The sequence below is a fragment of the Theropithecus gelada genome, chromosome 12 (assembly GCF_003255815.1).
Source record: "Theropithecus gelada isolate Dixy chromosome 12, Tgel_1.0, whole genome shotgun sequence".
In the NCBI taxonomy this organism is placed as follows: Eukaryota; Metazoa; Chordata; class Mammalia; order Primates; family Cercopithecidae; genus Theropithecus; species Theropithecus gelada.
In genome coordinates, this window is record NC_037680.1 from 101191529 (window position 1) to 101207006 (window position 15478).

The window sequence follows — 15478 nt, forward strand, 5'->3', positions numbered from 1 at the left end:
ACAGTAGCACATCAAAAAGCTTATCCACCATAATCAAGTTGGCTTCATCCCTGGGATGCCACGCTGGTTCAACATATGCAAATCAATAAACGTAATCCATCACATAAACAGAACCAACGAGAAAAACCACATGATTATCTCAAGAGATGCAGAGAAGGCCTTTGATAAAATTCAACATCCCTAGCTGCTAAAAACACTGAATAAACTAGGTACTGATGGAACATATCTCAAAATAATAAGAGCTATCCATGACAAACCCATAGCCAATATCATACTGAATGAACAAAAGCTGGAAGCATTCCCTTTGAAAACTGGCACAAGACAAGGATGCCCTCTCTCACCACTGCTATTCAACATAGGATTGGAAGTTCTGGCAAGGGCAATCAGACAACAGAAAGAAATAAAGGGTATTCAAACAGGAAGAGAGGAAGTCAAATTGTCTCTGTTTGCAGATGATTTAATTGTGTATTTGGAAAACCCCACTGTCTCAGCCCAAAAACTCCTTAAGCTGATAAGCAACTTCAGCAAAGTCTCAGGATACAACATCAATGTGCAAAAGTCACAGGAATGCCTATACACCAATAACAAACAGCTAAATCATGAGTGAACTCCCGTTCACAATTACTACAAAGAGAATAAAATACCTAGGAATACAACTTACAAGGGACGTGAAGGATCTCTTCAAGCAGAACTACAAACCACTGCTCAAGGAAATAAGAGAGGACACAAACAAATGGAAAAACATTCTATGCTCATGGATAGGAACAATCAATATTGTGAAAATGGCCATAGTGCACAAAGCAATTTACAGATTCAATGCTATTCCCATCAAGCTACCATTGATTTTCTTCACAGAGATAGAAAAAACTACTTGTAAGACCTAAAACCATAAAAACCCTAGAAGAAAACCTATGCAATACCATTCAGGACATAGGCAGGGGCAAAGAGTTCATGACTAAAACACCAAAAGCAACTGCAACAAAAGCCAAAATTGACAAATGCAATTTAATTAAACTAAAGAGCTTCTGCACAGCAAAGAAACTATCATCAGAGTGAACAAGCAACCTAAAGAATGGGAGAAAATTTTTGTAATCTATCCATCTGACAAAGGTTTAATATCCAGAATCTACAAGGAACTTAAAACAAATTTACAGTAAGAAAAAAAGAGCTCCATCAAAAAGTGAACAAAGGATATGAACAGACACTTCTCAAAAGAAGACACTTGTGTAGCTAACAAACATAAGAAAAAAAGCTCATCATCACTGGTCATTAGAGAAATGTAAATCAAAACCACAATGAGATACCATCTCATGCCAGTTAGAACGGTGATCAATAAAAAGTCAGAAACAACAGATGCTGGAGAGGATGTGGAGAAATAGGAACGCTTTTACACTGCTGCGGGGAGTGTAAATTAGGTCAACCATCATGGAAGACAGTAAGGCGATTCCTCAAGGATCTAGAACTAGAAATACCATTTGACCCAGCAGTCCTATTGCTGGGTATATACCCAAAGGATTATAAATCATTCTACAAGACACATGCACACGTATGTTTATTGCAGCACTATTTACAGTAGCAAAGACTTGTAACCAACCCAAATGCCCATCAATGACAGACTGCATAAAGAAAATGTGGTACATATACACCATGGAATATTATGCAGCCACAGAATGAGTTCCTGTCCTTTGCAGGGACATGGATGAAGCAGGAAACCATCATTCTCAGCAAACTATCACGAGAACAGAAAGCCAAACACCGCGTGTTCTCACTCATAAGTGGGAGCTGACCAATGAGAACACATGGACACAGGGAGGGGAACATCACACACCAGGGCCTTTTGGGGGTAAGGGGTAAGGGGAGGGATAGCATTAGGACAAATACCTAATGCATGCGGGGCTTAAAACCTAGATGATGGGTGATGGGTGCAGCAGAGCACCATGGCACATGTATACCTATGTAACAAACCTGCACGTTCTGCACATGCAATCCAGAACTTAAAGTACAATCAAAAAAAAAAAAAAAAAAAGAGAGAGAAATTTATCACATTCCAGACACCTACAAATATAACAGTTTGCTTCTGGACTCTCTTTTGTTCAAATGAGCTATCTATGATTTACCCTGATGTGATTATTACACACTATATGCTTGTATCAAAATATCTCACGTATCCCTAAATATATACATGTACTATGTACCCATAAAAACTAAAAATTTTTAGAAATGTGATACGGTATGTTTTGTTATTAGGACAAATTCCTTCCCCTTTTACTGAGCTTTCCTACCCAAAACCCCATTCCTTTTCAAAAGTAGTTTTGCCTAACCTTGTGCATTTTCTTGTCCAGATGAATTATGGAATCAGCTTGTCGAGTTTTATTTAAAACAATGTATATTTTGGAAATTTCAACTCAGATTTCCTTGAATTTATAGGTGACTTTTAAAAACAGCACACTTACAACATGTAATTCTCCCATTTGGGTATATTTACCCTTTCATATTCTTTAGCTTTTACTGTCTTCTTAGTGTAAGCGGCCTGTCCACACATTTCTTGTTAAAATGATTCCTGGAAGGTTATGATTCTTAATAAAACATCCTTTTCTTCATGTCATTTACTGATTAATGCTGGCTTACAGAAAGGGTATTTTTTTTTTCCAACAAAATTCTTCTAAAGAAATGTTTTCTCACTGATTATCATGTATTGCCAAATTGACAATCATACTGTCTACAGATTTTGACAATTTTTTCAATTTCTTCCCGATACTTATAAATTTCATTCCTTTTTTTTTCTTAGTATATTAGGACCTGCAGAGCAAGGTGTAACAGTAGTAGTAAAGATAGGCATCTTCATCTTGTTCCTAAGTCTAATAGAAAGGTGCCTAGTATTGTCCTACTATTATAATGCTTAAGTTTGTCATCAGATACAACCTTATGACATTAAGGGCATTCCATTCTAAGGTGGCAATGAGTCCCCCACTTTTATAAGGAATGAGGACTGACTTGTATCAAATACTTTTTGTTCATCTGTACAGATCAAATGGTTTTCTCCTTAAAATGGTGACTGGCAATTAGGCAACTGCTTATTTTTACAATTATTACAATATCTTAATAATTAAGATCTTTTCAAAAAGTTTTCCTATGCTGATCCTTCTTTGTATTCTACAGATAAATCCTTTTTGAACACAGTGCATTATTCTTTCAAAACACTACTGAAAATGACTTGCTAATATTGAGATTTATACTTTCAGTATATTACTTAGGATCTAAGGAGCAAGGCAGAATAATGAACAACCTTCAGCTTTCTCTTTTGTATTTTCCTTGCTCAGTTTTAGCAAAAAAGTTATGCTAGCCTCAGATATTTTCTGTGAGCAGTACGTCTACTTTGCTTTCTGAGTTCAAAGTTCGCTAAACAGCCTTCAATTTTAACTTGCTAACTGTGTTATTCAAATTTTCTGTATCCCCCTTTTCAATTGTCTGGTTAGTTAATAAATTTGTAAGGGATTTCCATGATTCCAGAGTTGTCTACTTTCCCTTGTACTTTCATTTTCCTTTTCATATTGTGAAGTTATGTCACTAATGATTGCTATAAATTATTGAAGATCAAATATTACTGTTAAGTTTTCTATTTAAATTCTGACATTAACAGTGCTATTGTCCATAGTTTTTAAATTTCAGACTCATTCTCATAAAATAAAAAATAAAGAACATTAAGAAAAATATGTATTAATAGTTCTTATCCATACCTCTTTCAAAAACCCACTGCTAATTACTAAAGTCCAAGGTACAGACTACCACTGTATGTATTTTCTATTTTTTAGCTGTTCTAAATCACAATAAACTTACCTTTATCCATTCAAAAAACATGAAAAGAAAAAACCTCAGCAGCAGCCTGACTACTACAGATTAAATATGACACTACAAATTAATGCCAACTGTTGTAGCCGGCTTCTATGACAGCATGTAATAATCCTGGTATATGTTAATCTTGTGTGGTCCTCTCACTCTATCAGGGCTAACTTGGGCAACCAAGAAAATGAGAAGTGACACTAGGTGTCTTCCAGAGAAAGAGAAAAAAGGCACTGCAGGTTCTGCCTGGGTCTTCTGGATTGCTCGCTCTTGGGAAAACCAGCCACCAAGATTTGAGGACAAAGAGCTACATGAAAAGGCCCATGTGGAGAGAAACTAAGGCCGCTTAACAACATCCAGAACAAAGTTGCCAGCCATGTGAACCACCTTGGAAGTGTATTCTCCAGCTCCAGTCAAACTGTTAGATGACCAAAACCCCAGACAACATCTAAATGCAACCTCATGAACCCCAAGCCAGAACTACCCAACTGAGTATCTTCTGAATCCCTAACCCACAGAAACCATGAGAGATAATACATTGTTAGTGGTTGTTTTAAATCACTAACTTTTGAGATTTGTCATGTGGCATTAAATAATACACCATCTTACTGAACTCATAGAGAATATTCAAAAATAAAAGTTCACCTTCCTTTAAATTATTATAATAAAATACTTTTAACTATCTCCACTAATTTGTGGAGGTGATTTCTGTAAAAAAGTGGCTAATAAAACATAAGCAATGGACTGTAGAGAAACACATGATGTGAGCAAAGATGCATTTCTCGTGCCTTCTCACAATGCCCCAGATTTGAGGTGTCAGCAGCCAGTAGGCTTTGGAGCCATATGCATGGCATCCTATATACACGACAATCAGTTTCTGCTTTGTGACTTAGCTAACGTTGGAAAACTTAGAGAGATTTTCTACTTAATTTTAACTTTCCATCTAATAACTGCTCATTAGCATCAATGATCCCAAGTCAGATGGGAAAGAGAAAAGCTTGAACCACTAAAATTTCCAACAATTCTGATAACAGCTTTAAGAAATGAATTTGTATTTTTGATTATCTCATTATTTTTTTTTACCAGTTCTTTATAAGCCAGGACTCTGAAAACCAACTCTTGCATTTACCAAGTAGCTAATCTGATTTAAAATATATTATCCATTAAGAGCTGCAGATTAAAAAATGACTACACAAACACAGCTGTTAGAGATAATTTAATTCCACCTGTTTGAAAAGCCTAGGTTTGAATAAGGTACTCAATGCTTGCTTAATCAATATTCTTGGGACTCAATCAAATATAACTTGTGCTTGAAAATCAAGGTTATAATAAAATAAAAATAAAAGTAAAAAAAAAAAAAAAAATCAAGGTTATTCCCTAGGTAAGACTCACATGGAAATACATGAGAAAAACTTCTCAATTTAGCAATTGAGCTACTAAAATACCTAGATTTCAAGCATTCCCTTTAAATATATCACATAAAAATGATGCTCTCTTAATTACACTAATTTCCATACTCTCACATAAACGGGACACATAAATGGGAGTATGGACATGAGTATTAAATAGGCCTAGAACTTACTCTTGCTCTTAATTTCAAACATACTATTTTTTTTCCTGTGTTCACCTGTATATGAAAATTTTCAAAAGTTTTCAATTAAGTAAAAATACGGAATTAATTTTAAGAGTCTTTCAAAATGTTCATTCATTACCTTAAATTTCAACTTAATATGAATCACATGACCTTCATTTTAACCCCAAAACACCCTTTAAATGTACAGGAAATGACTAATTGGATTTAATGTAATCAAATCATATTTTAATTGTGAGAAAAGGAAAAGAAAAAAAATAAAAAGCATATTATAATATTAGTTACTCTAATGAAACAACATGGGTGTGAAGAGAAAAATGATTGCACTATCAAGACAGCAAAAAACTGGCATAAAGACAGACACAGAAATCAATGAAACAGATCAGACAGCATAAAAATAGACCCACCCATATATGATCAATTGATTGTTAAATAATGACGACAAGGTAATTCAGTGGGAAAAAACAGTGCCTTCAACAAATGATGCTGGAACCAACAACTGACCGCGAGGGGAAATGTATCTTAATCCTTACCTTATACTAAATAAAAAAATTAACTTAAAATTCATTGTAGACATAAATGTAAAAGCTAAAATTATAAACTACTGAAAAAATAAAAGTAAATCGCTAAAATTTCAGGGTAGGCAATAATTTCTTAGGACTTAAAGCACGAACTACAAAAAGTAAAGTGATGAACTGGACTTTTTCAGTATTTTAAAACTCTGCTCTTCAAAAGACACTATTAAGAAAATGAAAAGGCAAGCAACAGACTGAAAAAAATACTCACAGCACATATATCTGACGAAGGACTTGTATCCAGAATTTATACAGGACTTTTATAATGTAGTAGGACAACAACCCAAAAAAGATAAACACTTCACCAAACAAGATATATCAGTGGCATATTAACACAAAAGATGCTCAACATCATAAAAAAAAAAAAAAGAAAATTAAATCCAAAATGAGACACAATTACACACCAACTAAAGTCGCTCAAAATCTAAAGACTGCAGAGGATGTGGAGCGACTGGACCATCTTGCACTGCTGGCAAATATGAGAACTGGTATAGCTGCATTGGAATACAGTTTGGCAGTTTCTTAAAATGTTAAACACTTAGCTCTACTTATAACAGCCTAAATAAATCCAGTATCAACCCAAATGCCCATCAACAGGTGAACTGACAAAAGGATTAAAGCATACAGACAACATGCATGATTCCATTTATATCAAAGTCTTAAAAAACCAAAACTAATTTATAGTGATATAAAGCAGGTCACTGGCTGTCTGGGGCTCGAGGTGGTAGGAGGGAATGAACTGGCAAGGTATACAAAGCAATTCTGGAGGTAATACTCTATATTTTTGGGCAATAGTCTTGTGATGGTAGTTACACAGGTGCACTCATTTAAAACTCATCAAATTGTCTACTTATATATGTTTTATATAAAAATACTTCTATAAATTTAAAAATAATAAAACACAACTCAATAAATGTATGATGTTCACACAGTTCCATGATCCATTTTACACAGTTTTCTCTAAAGGTATCCAAAGAGACTCTCTAAGGGTTACTCAAATAAGAAACAAGTAACAAGTGAGTTAGAAACAACACAGTTAAAATGTACATCACCACAATCCATACCTCAAATGTGTATTTTTCTCTATTATTAAAGAGCATTAATATGGTCATCTGGAAAGTGGAAACTTGCAATATGTGCTTCCGTGTATTAGAGCCAGTTACTTGTGCACCTCCAACACCAACTTCAGATCCATCTTCCTGTTTCATTTTTAAAAAAATATAAACAAAGATACAATCATTTCCTGGTAACATTTATGTACCTATGTGTGTACATATGTATGTATGTATGTTGCAGGGTCTCACTTTGTCATCCAGGCTGCAGTTCAGTGGCGCAAACATGGTTCACTGCAGCTTCAACCTCCTGGGCTCAAGCAATCTTCCTGCCTCAGCCTCCCAAGTAACTAGGACCATGGGTGTGTACTACCATGCCCAGCTAAATTTTTGTATTTTCTGTAGAGACCAAGTTTTGCCATGCTGCCCATGCTGGTCTCAAACTAATGGGCTCCAGTGATTTGCCCGCCTCGGACTCACAAAGTGCTGGGATTACAGGCATGAGCCACCACAGCTGACCAATTTCCTGGTAACTTTAACAGCATGTTTCAGAAACAGGTCCCATAATCTCCATCCTCCCCCTCAACAAAAACTATGTAACTTATTTCTATAAAGAAAATCTTTTTTTTTTTTTTTTAGACAGTCTTGCTCTGTCGCCCAGGCTGGAGTGCAGTGGCGCGATCTTGGCTCACTGCAAGCTCCACCTCCTGGGTTCATGCCATTCTCCTGCCTCTCACACCCGGCTAATTTTTTGTATTTTTAGTAGAGATGGGGTTTCACCATGTTAGCCAGGAGAGTCTCCATCTCCTGACCTCGTGATCCGCCCGTCTCGGCCTCCCAAAGTGCTGGGATTACAGGCGTGAGCCACCGCGCCCGGCCCGGAAATCTACTTTTTAGTAGTAGACGCCCCCCACCCCACACACACACATTTAGGACTGTCTCCTGTCCCCCCACTGTGAACATTTTAATGTTATCTGAGCAAGTAACTAATCAATTCCCTGTATTTAATGCTAAAATTATTTTAACAGTACACTATGGGATGATAATAATAATGGACTTACAAAACATCACTACTGTTATACTACCACCAAAAGTAACAGGATTAGGTTTCTTTCTGTGTGACCTGATCACAGTAAGAGATCAAAAAATATCATAGCATAGCATGGGGCCCAGGGGAGCAAGGGGCAAGCGCCATTCTCAAAGCCTATTCCTGCTTTATGATTTAAGGATACAAAGTGGAACTTTCTAATTCTTCAAAAATTAACATATGTGTATGTTTTAAAAATCTACTGACCTGCTTAATAAACTTTAAAAGAACATGAGTATTTAGGGAAAGAAAACCTCTCTTTTAAAACAAAAGCAGGCAGTAATTAAAAGCTCAGTTATTTAGTTTCCTTGTCCTTCCCACTTACACTTAAATATATGTGTCGAATATTATTTAACTAAATGAACTATAAAGTACTATTTCCCATTTCAATTAAATATCAAAATTAGAATGTTTTTATAGGCATTTTCAGCAATACTTAAAAACTGATGTTAACAGTGATTCATCATACCAAACTAGTAAAATTCTCATTAAAATCTAAAACTTATTTGTTGCCTAGATGACAATTTAGGTATATTTCTACAGTTTTTCTAGAAGACTTAGTATTTTTTGAAGGCAAATAATCCTGATTCACATCAAGCAATGAAAATAAATTATTCCTCTAAACCTCTCAATCTAGATATAAAAATGTGATTGCTTTTTAAAAGTGAAGGCAAATCACTGGTCCAATACTAATTTTTAAAATGACTTTAATAACATTTGTATATTTAACAAACCTTGAATGTTAATCTTCCCAATCTTGATTTATTAGAAATAAAGATTATAGGTAACAGAATTTTGAAAAGGGGCTCACAGCTTTGTATGTCCTGAAATCAACTTACATTTTACTATTTTACGCAATATTTTCTCAAACCTAATTTTATAAATAAAATATGTAATTTTCCTAATGTTTAGTCCTTAGTGACGACTATACTGGTGTAGTCTTCATATTTTCAAAGTTGCAGTTAGCAACTGAGAGAACATAAGTAATAAAGCTAGGATTTTTAACCTTTCTAACTTGTGAGACAGGCAGAGAAACAGGAGAAATAAATAATTTACCCAGGTCAACATAAATCACAAATCAGCTCTAATAGACTAACTTTAAGTTACATAATATGTTCAAACTATCAATATTTACCTTTTTAACTGGTCCATAAAATGTGGCATTGAGATCTGCAGAACCCATATGATGCTGGAGTGTGAGCTGTCGACCACTGTGTTTGGCTAAGTAGAACCTTCGGCAAATCAAACCAGGTTTTAGCAAATCAAACAAACTTACACATTTGAAATTACAAACCACAGGATAACATCCCTTAAACATGTATGTGTGTGTGTGTGTGTGTGTGTGTGTGTGTATATATATATGGACTTTAAAAGTTTAAGGAAACCTTAGGAATCAATTCAGGTGCAACTTTCTACAGGAGAGACCTTGAGAGAGCCCTAAGTAACTCAGCTAGATATTAAATGACAAAGGCAGCACACTAAATAATTTCTACTGTACACTCTGGCCCATCCTACTGCTGCTCAGCCCCTGCTGTTCTTTTTTTTTTTTTTTTTTTTTTTGAGAGACAGAGTCTTGCTATGTCGCCCAGGCTGGAGTGCAGTGGCCAGATCTCGGCTCACTGCAAGCTCCGCCTCCCGGGTTTACGCCACTCTCCTGCCTCAGCCTCCCGAGTAGCTGGGACTACAGGCGCCCGCCACCTCGCCCGGCTAGTTTTTTGTATTTTTTTAGTAGAGACGGGGTTTCACCGTGTTAGCCAGGATGGTCTCGATCTCCTGACCTCGTGATCCGCCCGTCTCGGCCTCCCAAAGTGCTGGGATTACAGGCTTGAGCCACCGCACCCGGCCGCCCCTGCTGTTCTTAAGACCACCTTTCTCCACAGTAACCCAATAATCAATTTGTCCTAAGCCAGTAGTAGACATCGACAGTACAAAATATACTCCTATACCACAGTACAAAAAATACTCAATGCACTAATGCTGAACAAAGGGCATTTATAAAATATTCCTCTGAGAAAAGTTTATGTAACTTTTTCTTACATATTAAAATTATAAAGGATAAACTCTCCCTTTGTTTTTGTTGTTCAGAACTGGTACTTTTTCTTGAATTTTTATATTTATGTTTTTTTGTCACTATCCACACTGTATTTTTTCAAAGCCTGAGCCACTCTGTGGTTCTTGCCCCAGTATAACCACCATCCCTTCACTCTTAGAATTCCTTTTCCCTTGTCGTTTTGCCCTTCTACAGTTTCTAAAAAATGAGGACTTTGGGGAGGGAAAAAACCCGACATTTCTGTGAACTCAAGAGACTATAAGCAGTGCCTAAACCAGTAGGATTAGGCAAGTAAAACTAGTTGGACAGCAGATATTTTGTGAACTCTTGCAACAGGGTGTATCTGTGTGCATGTCTAAAGGTTATACTGATTCACTATTACAATAAGGATGATGCAGTTGACCAGGGTGAAGCAGGACTGTCCACAGGATTATGTGAATTGTGGTGGTGGAGACAGTATACAAGATTCATGGATTAAACACCTAGCTGCTTTCCTGGAAAATCGCCTATGTTCTAAAAGACAAATCTAGTTTTTATTTTTTTTAATTTATGAAGCTACAAGTCAGTAATATGCTAGTGCTTCTGGTTCAAAATGAAAGCAACTGGCTATGGTAATGTAGAGAAGACAGCTGGGATAGCACCAGAATGTTTGAGGCTTTTTAAGTTAAATTCTTAGTTACCTTGCCTTACAAAGATAGATGTCAATATGCTGAATACTCAAAGATCCAGGATATGCGCTACTTAAAAATATATTATCTCCTGGATCAGCACCAAAAATATCTTTAGTTTCTGTACAACCTACGTCAAGTTTTTAAGTATAGGCAAGTTGAAATTATTTCTGATGAAAGTCACAAACTCCACAGAAATCATTCAAGAAGATATAGTCAAACAACTTTCAAATACATTTTGACATCAAGGTCAGGCAATTCACCTGGAAGAACATCTTAATGAGTACCAATGAATTTTTTGTAGTAAGATGTTTGATGTCAACCTTTTATTATGGGAATATTTTACATCCCACACAAAGAAGGCACTGGTACTTGGAAACTTAAGACAATTGCTAGAATCATTAAGACTAAGGTGAAGAATTTGTACAGTGCCTTCCACGATTTCAAAGAGGTCGTGACAGACACTTGTCCTCCTGACAATATCAAATGCAGTTTCTTCCCAGTTGTTTTTTCAGATCTGGTTCGAGGTTACCAGCTCACGAGCAGATGTTCTAGAGTATCTCTGTTGTCTCTGATTCCAGCAGCAAGATTCAAGGGGGTCAGGAGGCCTTTTGTTTGGTCCCTGGTAACTGATCTACACCATGCTGAAGAAATAAAGAAGCCACTCTGGTATTATTCCACTTATAAGCACCTTGCAGGAGTATCTAGCTATCCACAGTCACTGCAAAAACATCTGCCCCTTGCGCAATCAGCTCACAGACAATGTCTAAGTGTCCACCTTAGGCTGCTTGATGAAGGGGGTGATATACTCATCTTCATCCCTAGTGTTCACACGAGTGGTCTTTTCACAAAGTAGTCTCCACACTGGGTAAATCAATTATTTTCAGCAGCCCAAAAAAGATATTTGCTTGGATCTTTTTCTGTTTTTTTCTTGCATATCACTCTTGTTTTTTTCATCTTGCTCCTCTTCCTCATCAACACTGCTATCTCAGAGCCTCTGAGTACTAGTGGGAATAAGGTATCCACGTATTTCCAACAATGCGAATTGGCTGAAGTGTTCAGAAAGTTCAAGGAATTCTCTGGGTCTGGTTTTCCATCATCATTTACTTTCTCTTTTTCCATTTTCACTACTGCTCTAAATAAAAGGCATTTCAAATGCTGGGATATAAACAATCTTTCTAGAGATAAATTATGCCTGCTTTACTTTATTCATCAAGATCCTATAGAGGGGGAAATTGCTGCATGGCAGGATAAATGTTCCTTTTGAACATGAGGTAAATGGAATACATTCATCCTCAATTACGCATATTAATGTTCGAATTCATTTTAATTTTGAACACTTATTTGTACATAGTAATACAAAGTCTGATTTTGATTTACCTTCTGAATATCTCAAAAGCGTGTCTTGGTGCTGGTGGGATGTTGCACTTTGGTGTGGCTGACTGAGTGGGCCAATATCCTGTTGTGAGCACCCGGACTGTAAGATCAACACCACCTAAAGATACCTATGTAAAACAGAAAGAGATAGTCCCCTCAAAATTAACTAGGATTTGCTTTCTGTTCTGTTAAGACATTGTGTTACATTTACTGAAACAGTTAGTTAGCTCCATGTCTAATATCTAACAAAAAACCATTTTCTTTTTTTTTTTTTTGAGACGGAGTCTCGCTCGTTGCCCAGGCTAGAGTGCAATGGCACGATCTCGGCTCACTACAACCTCTGCCTCCCAGGTTCAAGCGATTCTCCTGCCTCCCGAGTAGCTGGGATTACAGGCATGCCCACCACGCCTGGCTAATTTTGTATTTTTAGTAGAGACGGGGTTTCTCCATGTTGGTCAGGCTGGTCTCGAACTCCCGACCTCAGGTGATCTGCCCGCCTCGGCCTCCCAAAGTGCTGGGAATACAGGCATGAGCCATCACGCCCGGCAAAAAAACAGATTTTCTTAAATGTCAGACCCACCCAGTGTTTTCCGAATTTTAACTACTATGGCAAATAGTTATAATTATTGCTTATGATGTTAATTTAAAAACACTGACCAAAGAATAGTTTTTGGCACATGAATCAAGTCTTACTGTTATCACTGAGAACAGAAAAGTTTGGGCCTTTTCAAATAAAAAGTCAAGGGGGTCAATTATATCATTTTACAGAAAATTCTAGCATAATATCCTTCATCTCAGTTTTAAAATATTTTTGCCATCTTAACACATATTTCTAATATTCCAGCACCTATTTCAACTAAAGTAACTAAAACTTTTGTGTTTTAACATGTAGCTCACATTCCAACAACCTCTGCATAGTACCCTATAGACCCAGTGCTACAGAGCAGGTGCTCTACAAATATCTGTACAATGAATAACTACTTCTAAGCTAGTATCACTGTCACAATTATTTTCTTCTTTTAAACAAATTTTTAAGTAAACAACGAAGCACAACAAAAACTCTTAAAGATTAAATATTATCTTTATTATTGATACTCAATGTGTTATAAATCATCATTTCATTTTTATCTTGCCTCAATGATTTAGTAATATAAATTTTTAAGGGGAGGAATCAGAGTTTATGAATATCAAGAAGCATTCTACACTCATATTTCTTCACAAGTATCCACTAAATTATTACTTTAAGGAAACTGGAAATAAAAAACTTAGATGACGCAGAGAAGAGAGGACCATAGAAAAGACTCTTACATGGTGTATTGGGGGAAGTGGAGAACTGTTTATACATTTGCAAGTTGGTTAGGGGAAGGGAGGGTAACAAAGTGGTCAGTCCATTCAACCCACATCAATATGCATGGGATCTACCCCAATCATCCCTATAGCTTTCAATGTGTAAGATTAGTGGAAGAAAAAAATTTAAAAACTTACTATAGCAAACAAAAAATACAAGAAAATATATCAATATATTAGATTTAACTACACATTCCTAAACAATCTAAAAAAAAAAATCCAGGATAATTGCACTACTCATTTCCTGTCCACCTGAAATTTGTCATGGACTTGCATCTTTCCTCCTCTCAGCTCTTCTCAACTGTAAACACTGATATTTATAAAGCAAATCATACAACTATTTACATTAAGTCAGAATGTTTTCACAGAAATAAATGGTTACTCTACAGAATTAGGTATTTTCACATATCTGGTTTGCAAGCCTATGAAACCAGTAGAAGTGATGATCTCATATTCAGATATCAAAGGAAAGACCCACAAATCTGTTAAACGGTTGTGACGCATTTTAACTATAGAGTGGTACGTGGTGATTTAAAAAATTTAAAAACTGTACTATTCCCTAACTTAAGATTAAGTTGAAAATCAGAGTAAAAAAATGAAACTAAATTCTGAATTTCATTAAATGCTCACAAAATGCCCATCAGACTCCAAAGCCATAGAAGTTCCAGCTCACCACCTTTGGGAAGTTATACCAAACACATTTATAATACATTAATTTCTATGTTTTTATAGTCTCAGTTCACCTGCTACGCACGCTTAGGATATAAGGCCCATTTAAGCTAAACTGACAGAGGAGAATGACAGTAGTGAGGTATAGGAAGGTAAGGTGACTATCCCAAGATGACACAATCTTGGGGTAAAGTGAAAAGAATAATACTGAAACTTAGTAAACTTGTGTAAGCCCAGTACTCTTTTCACAATTTATAACAGATTTGTATTATCTTTATTAACAACAGACTAATTCTCTTTATTAAATTGTCAGTGTATTCCTTCAAGTGGGAAGAAGAAACTAAATTTTAAAAGAATAAAATATTTTAACATGAACATAGAAAAAGAGGTAATGTGAAGGAAAATAATTTAAGTACAGACAAAACACATGTTGTCACTAATGACATTTAAAGAAACAACTGTCATCTGCTAAGTGGATGAAAACGCCCATTACAAAAGACTTTACATGAATATCTAAGTAGATATTAATGCAGAATCTTACACCAGTTGCCTGTAGATGTTGCCTGAATTCATCCATCGTTGTGTTTGAGATGCTCATATCCCTAAACATTCCTTCCAGTTTTGACGTGAACTGACATCCACATTCAGTCTGTGGAGGAAAAACACAAATTTACACAAATAAATGGTAGATTTTTCTGTGAGGAAGTATTGAAAGAAATAAACTATTTCATGTTATTGCTATCCCTCATAATCTTCTTGTAAATTTTTCCAGTAGTTGCTCTATGCCTGTGGTTAGCAAACTTCAGGATTTTAACACGCAAATTCTCAGATTCTTTCAGAGAGTCCAACTTACGCCCTGAAAGGTAGGGCCCAGAACTCTGTTTTTAATTAGCATCTCAGGTGATTCAGGTGCAAGTATTCTATTCTATGGACCACATTATGCGAAAAAGAACTACATGGCAAAAGCCTCTTTGTTTCCCTTTTACTAATCTTCCCCTCCAGGCCTCCATGAATGTATCCTAACACACCAACAGAAATTCTAGCAAACTATGAACGTCCCTGAACTTGAACAAATGTTAGTGTAGTCTGTGTTCTTCTCCAAAACAATCTACCTTTATTTCTAGAAATAAACACTTAATAATCAACCAAAGAATTTCTAATCACGTTGTCAGTACACAACCATGATAAACATCAGTTAGGTGCACTCTAGTCCATCTAAAAC

General features: G+C 36.0%; 1 protein-coding gene across 4 annotated transcripts in view; it reads right to left on the reverse strand.

Annotated features, from left to right (window-relative positions):
- CUL3 (cullin 3) overlaps positions 1-15478 on the reverse strand; it is a 114785-nt gene that overhangs the window by 15948 nt on the left and 83359 nt on the right. For all 4 annotated transcript variants that reach the window (XM_025404352.1, XM_025404356.1, XM_025404353.1 and 1 more), the window contains 4 exons: positions 14798-14905; positions 12244-12368; positions 9281-9377; positions 7071-7205 (listed from right to left, as the gene is read on the reverse strand). In XM_025404352.1, the coding sequence (XP_025260137.1) occupies positions 7071-7205; positions 9281-9377; positions 12244-12368; positions 14798-14905 (465 nt within the window). The remainder of the gene's footprint in view (positions 1-7070; positions 7206-9280; positions 9378-12243; positions 12369-14797; positions 14906-15478) is intronic.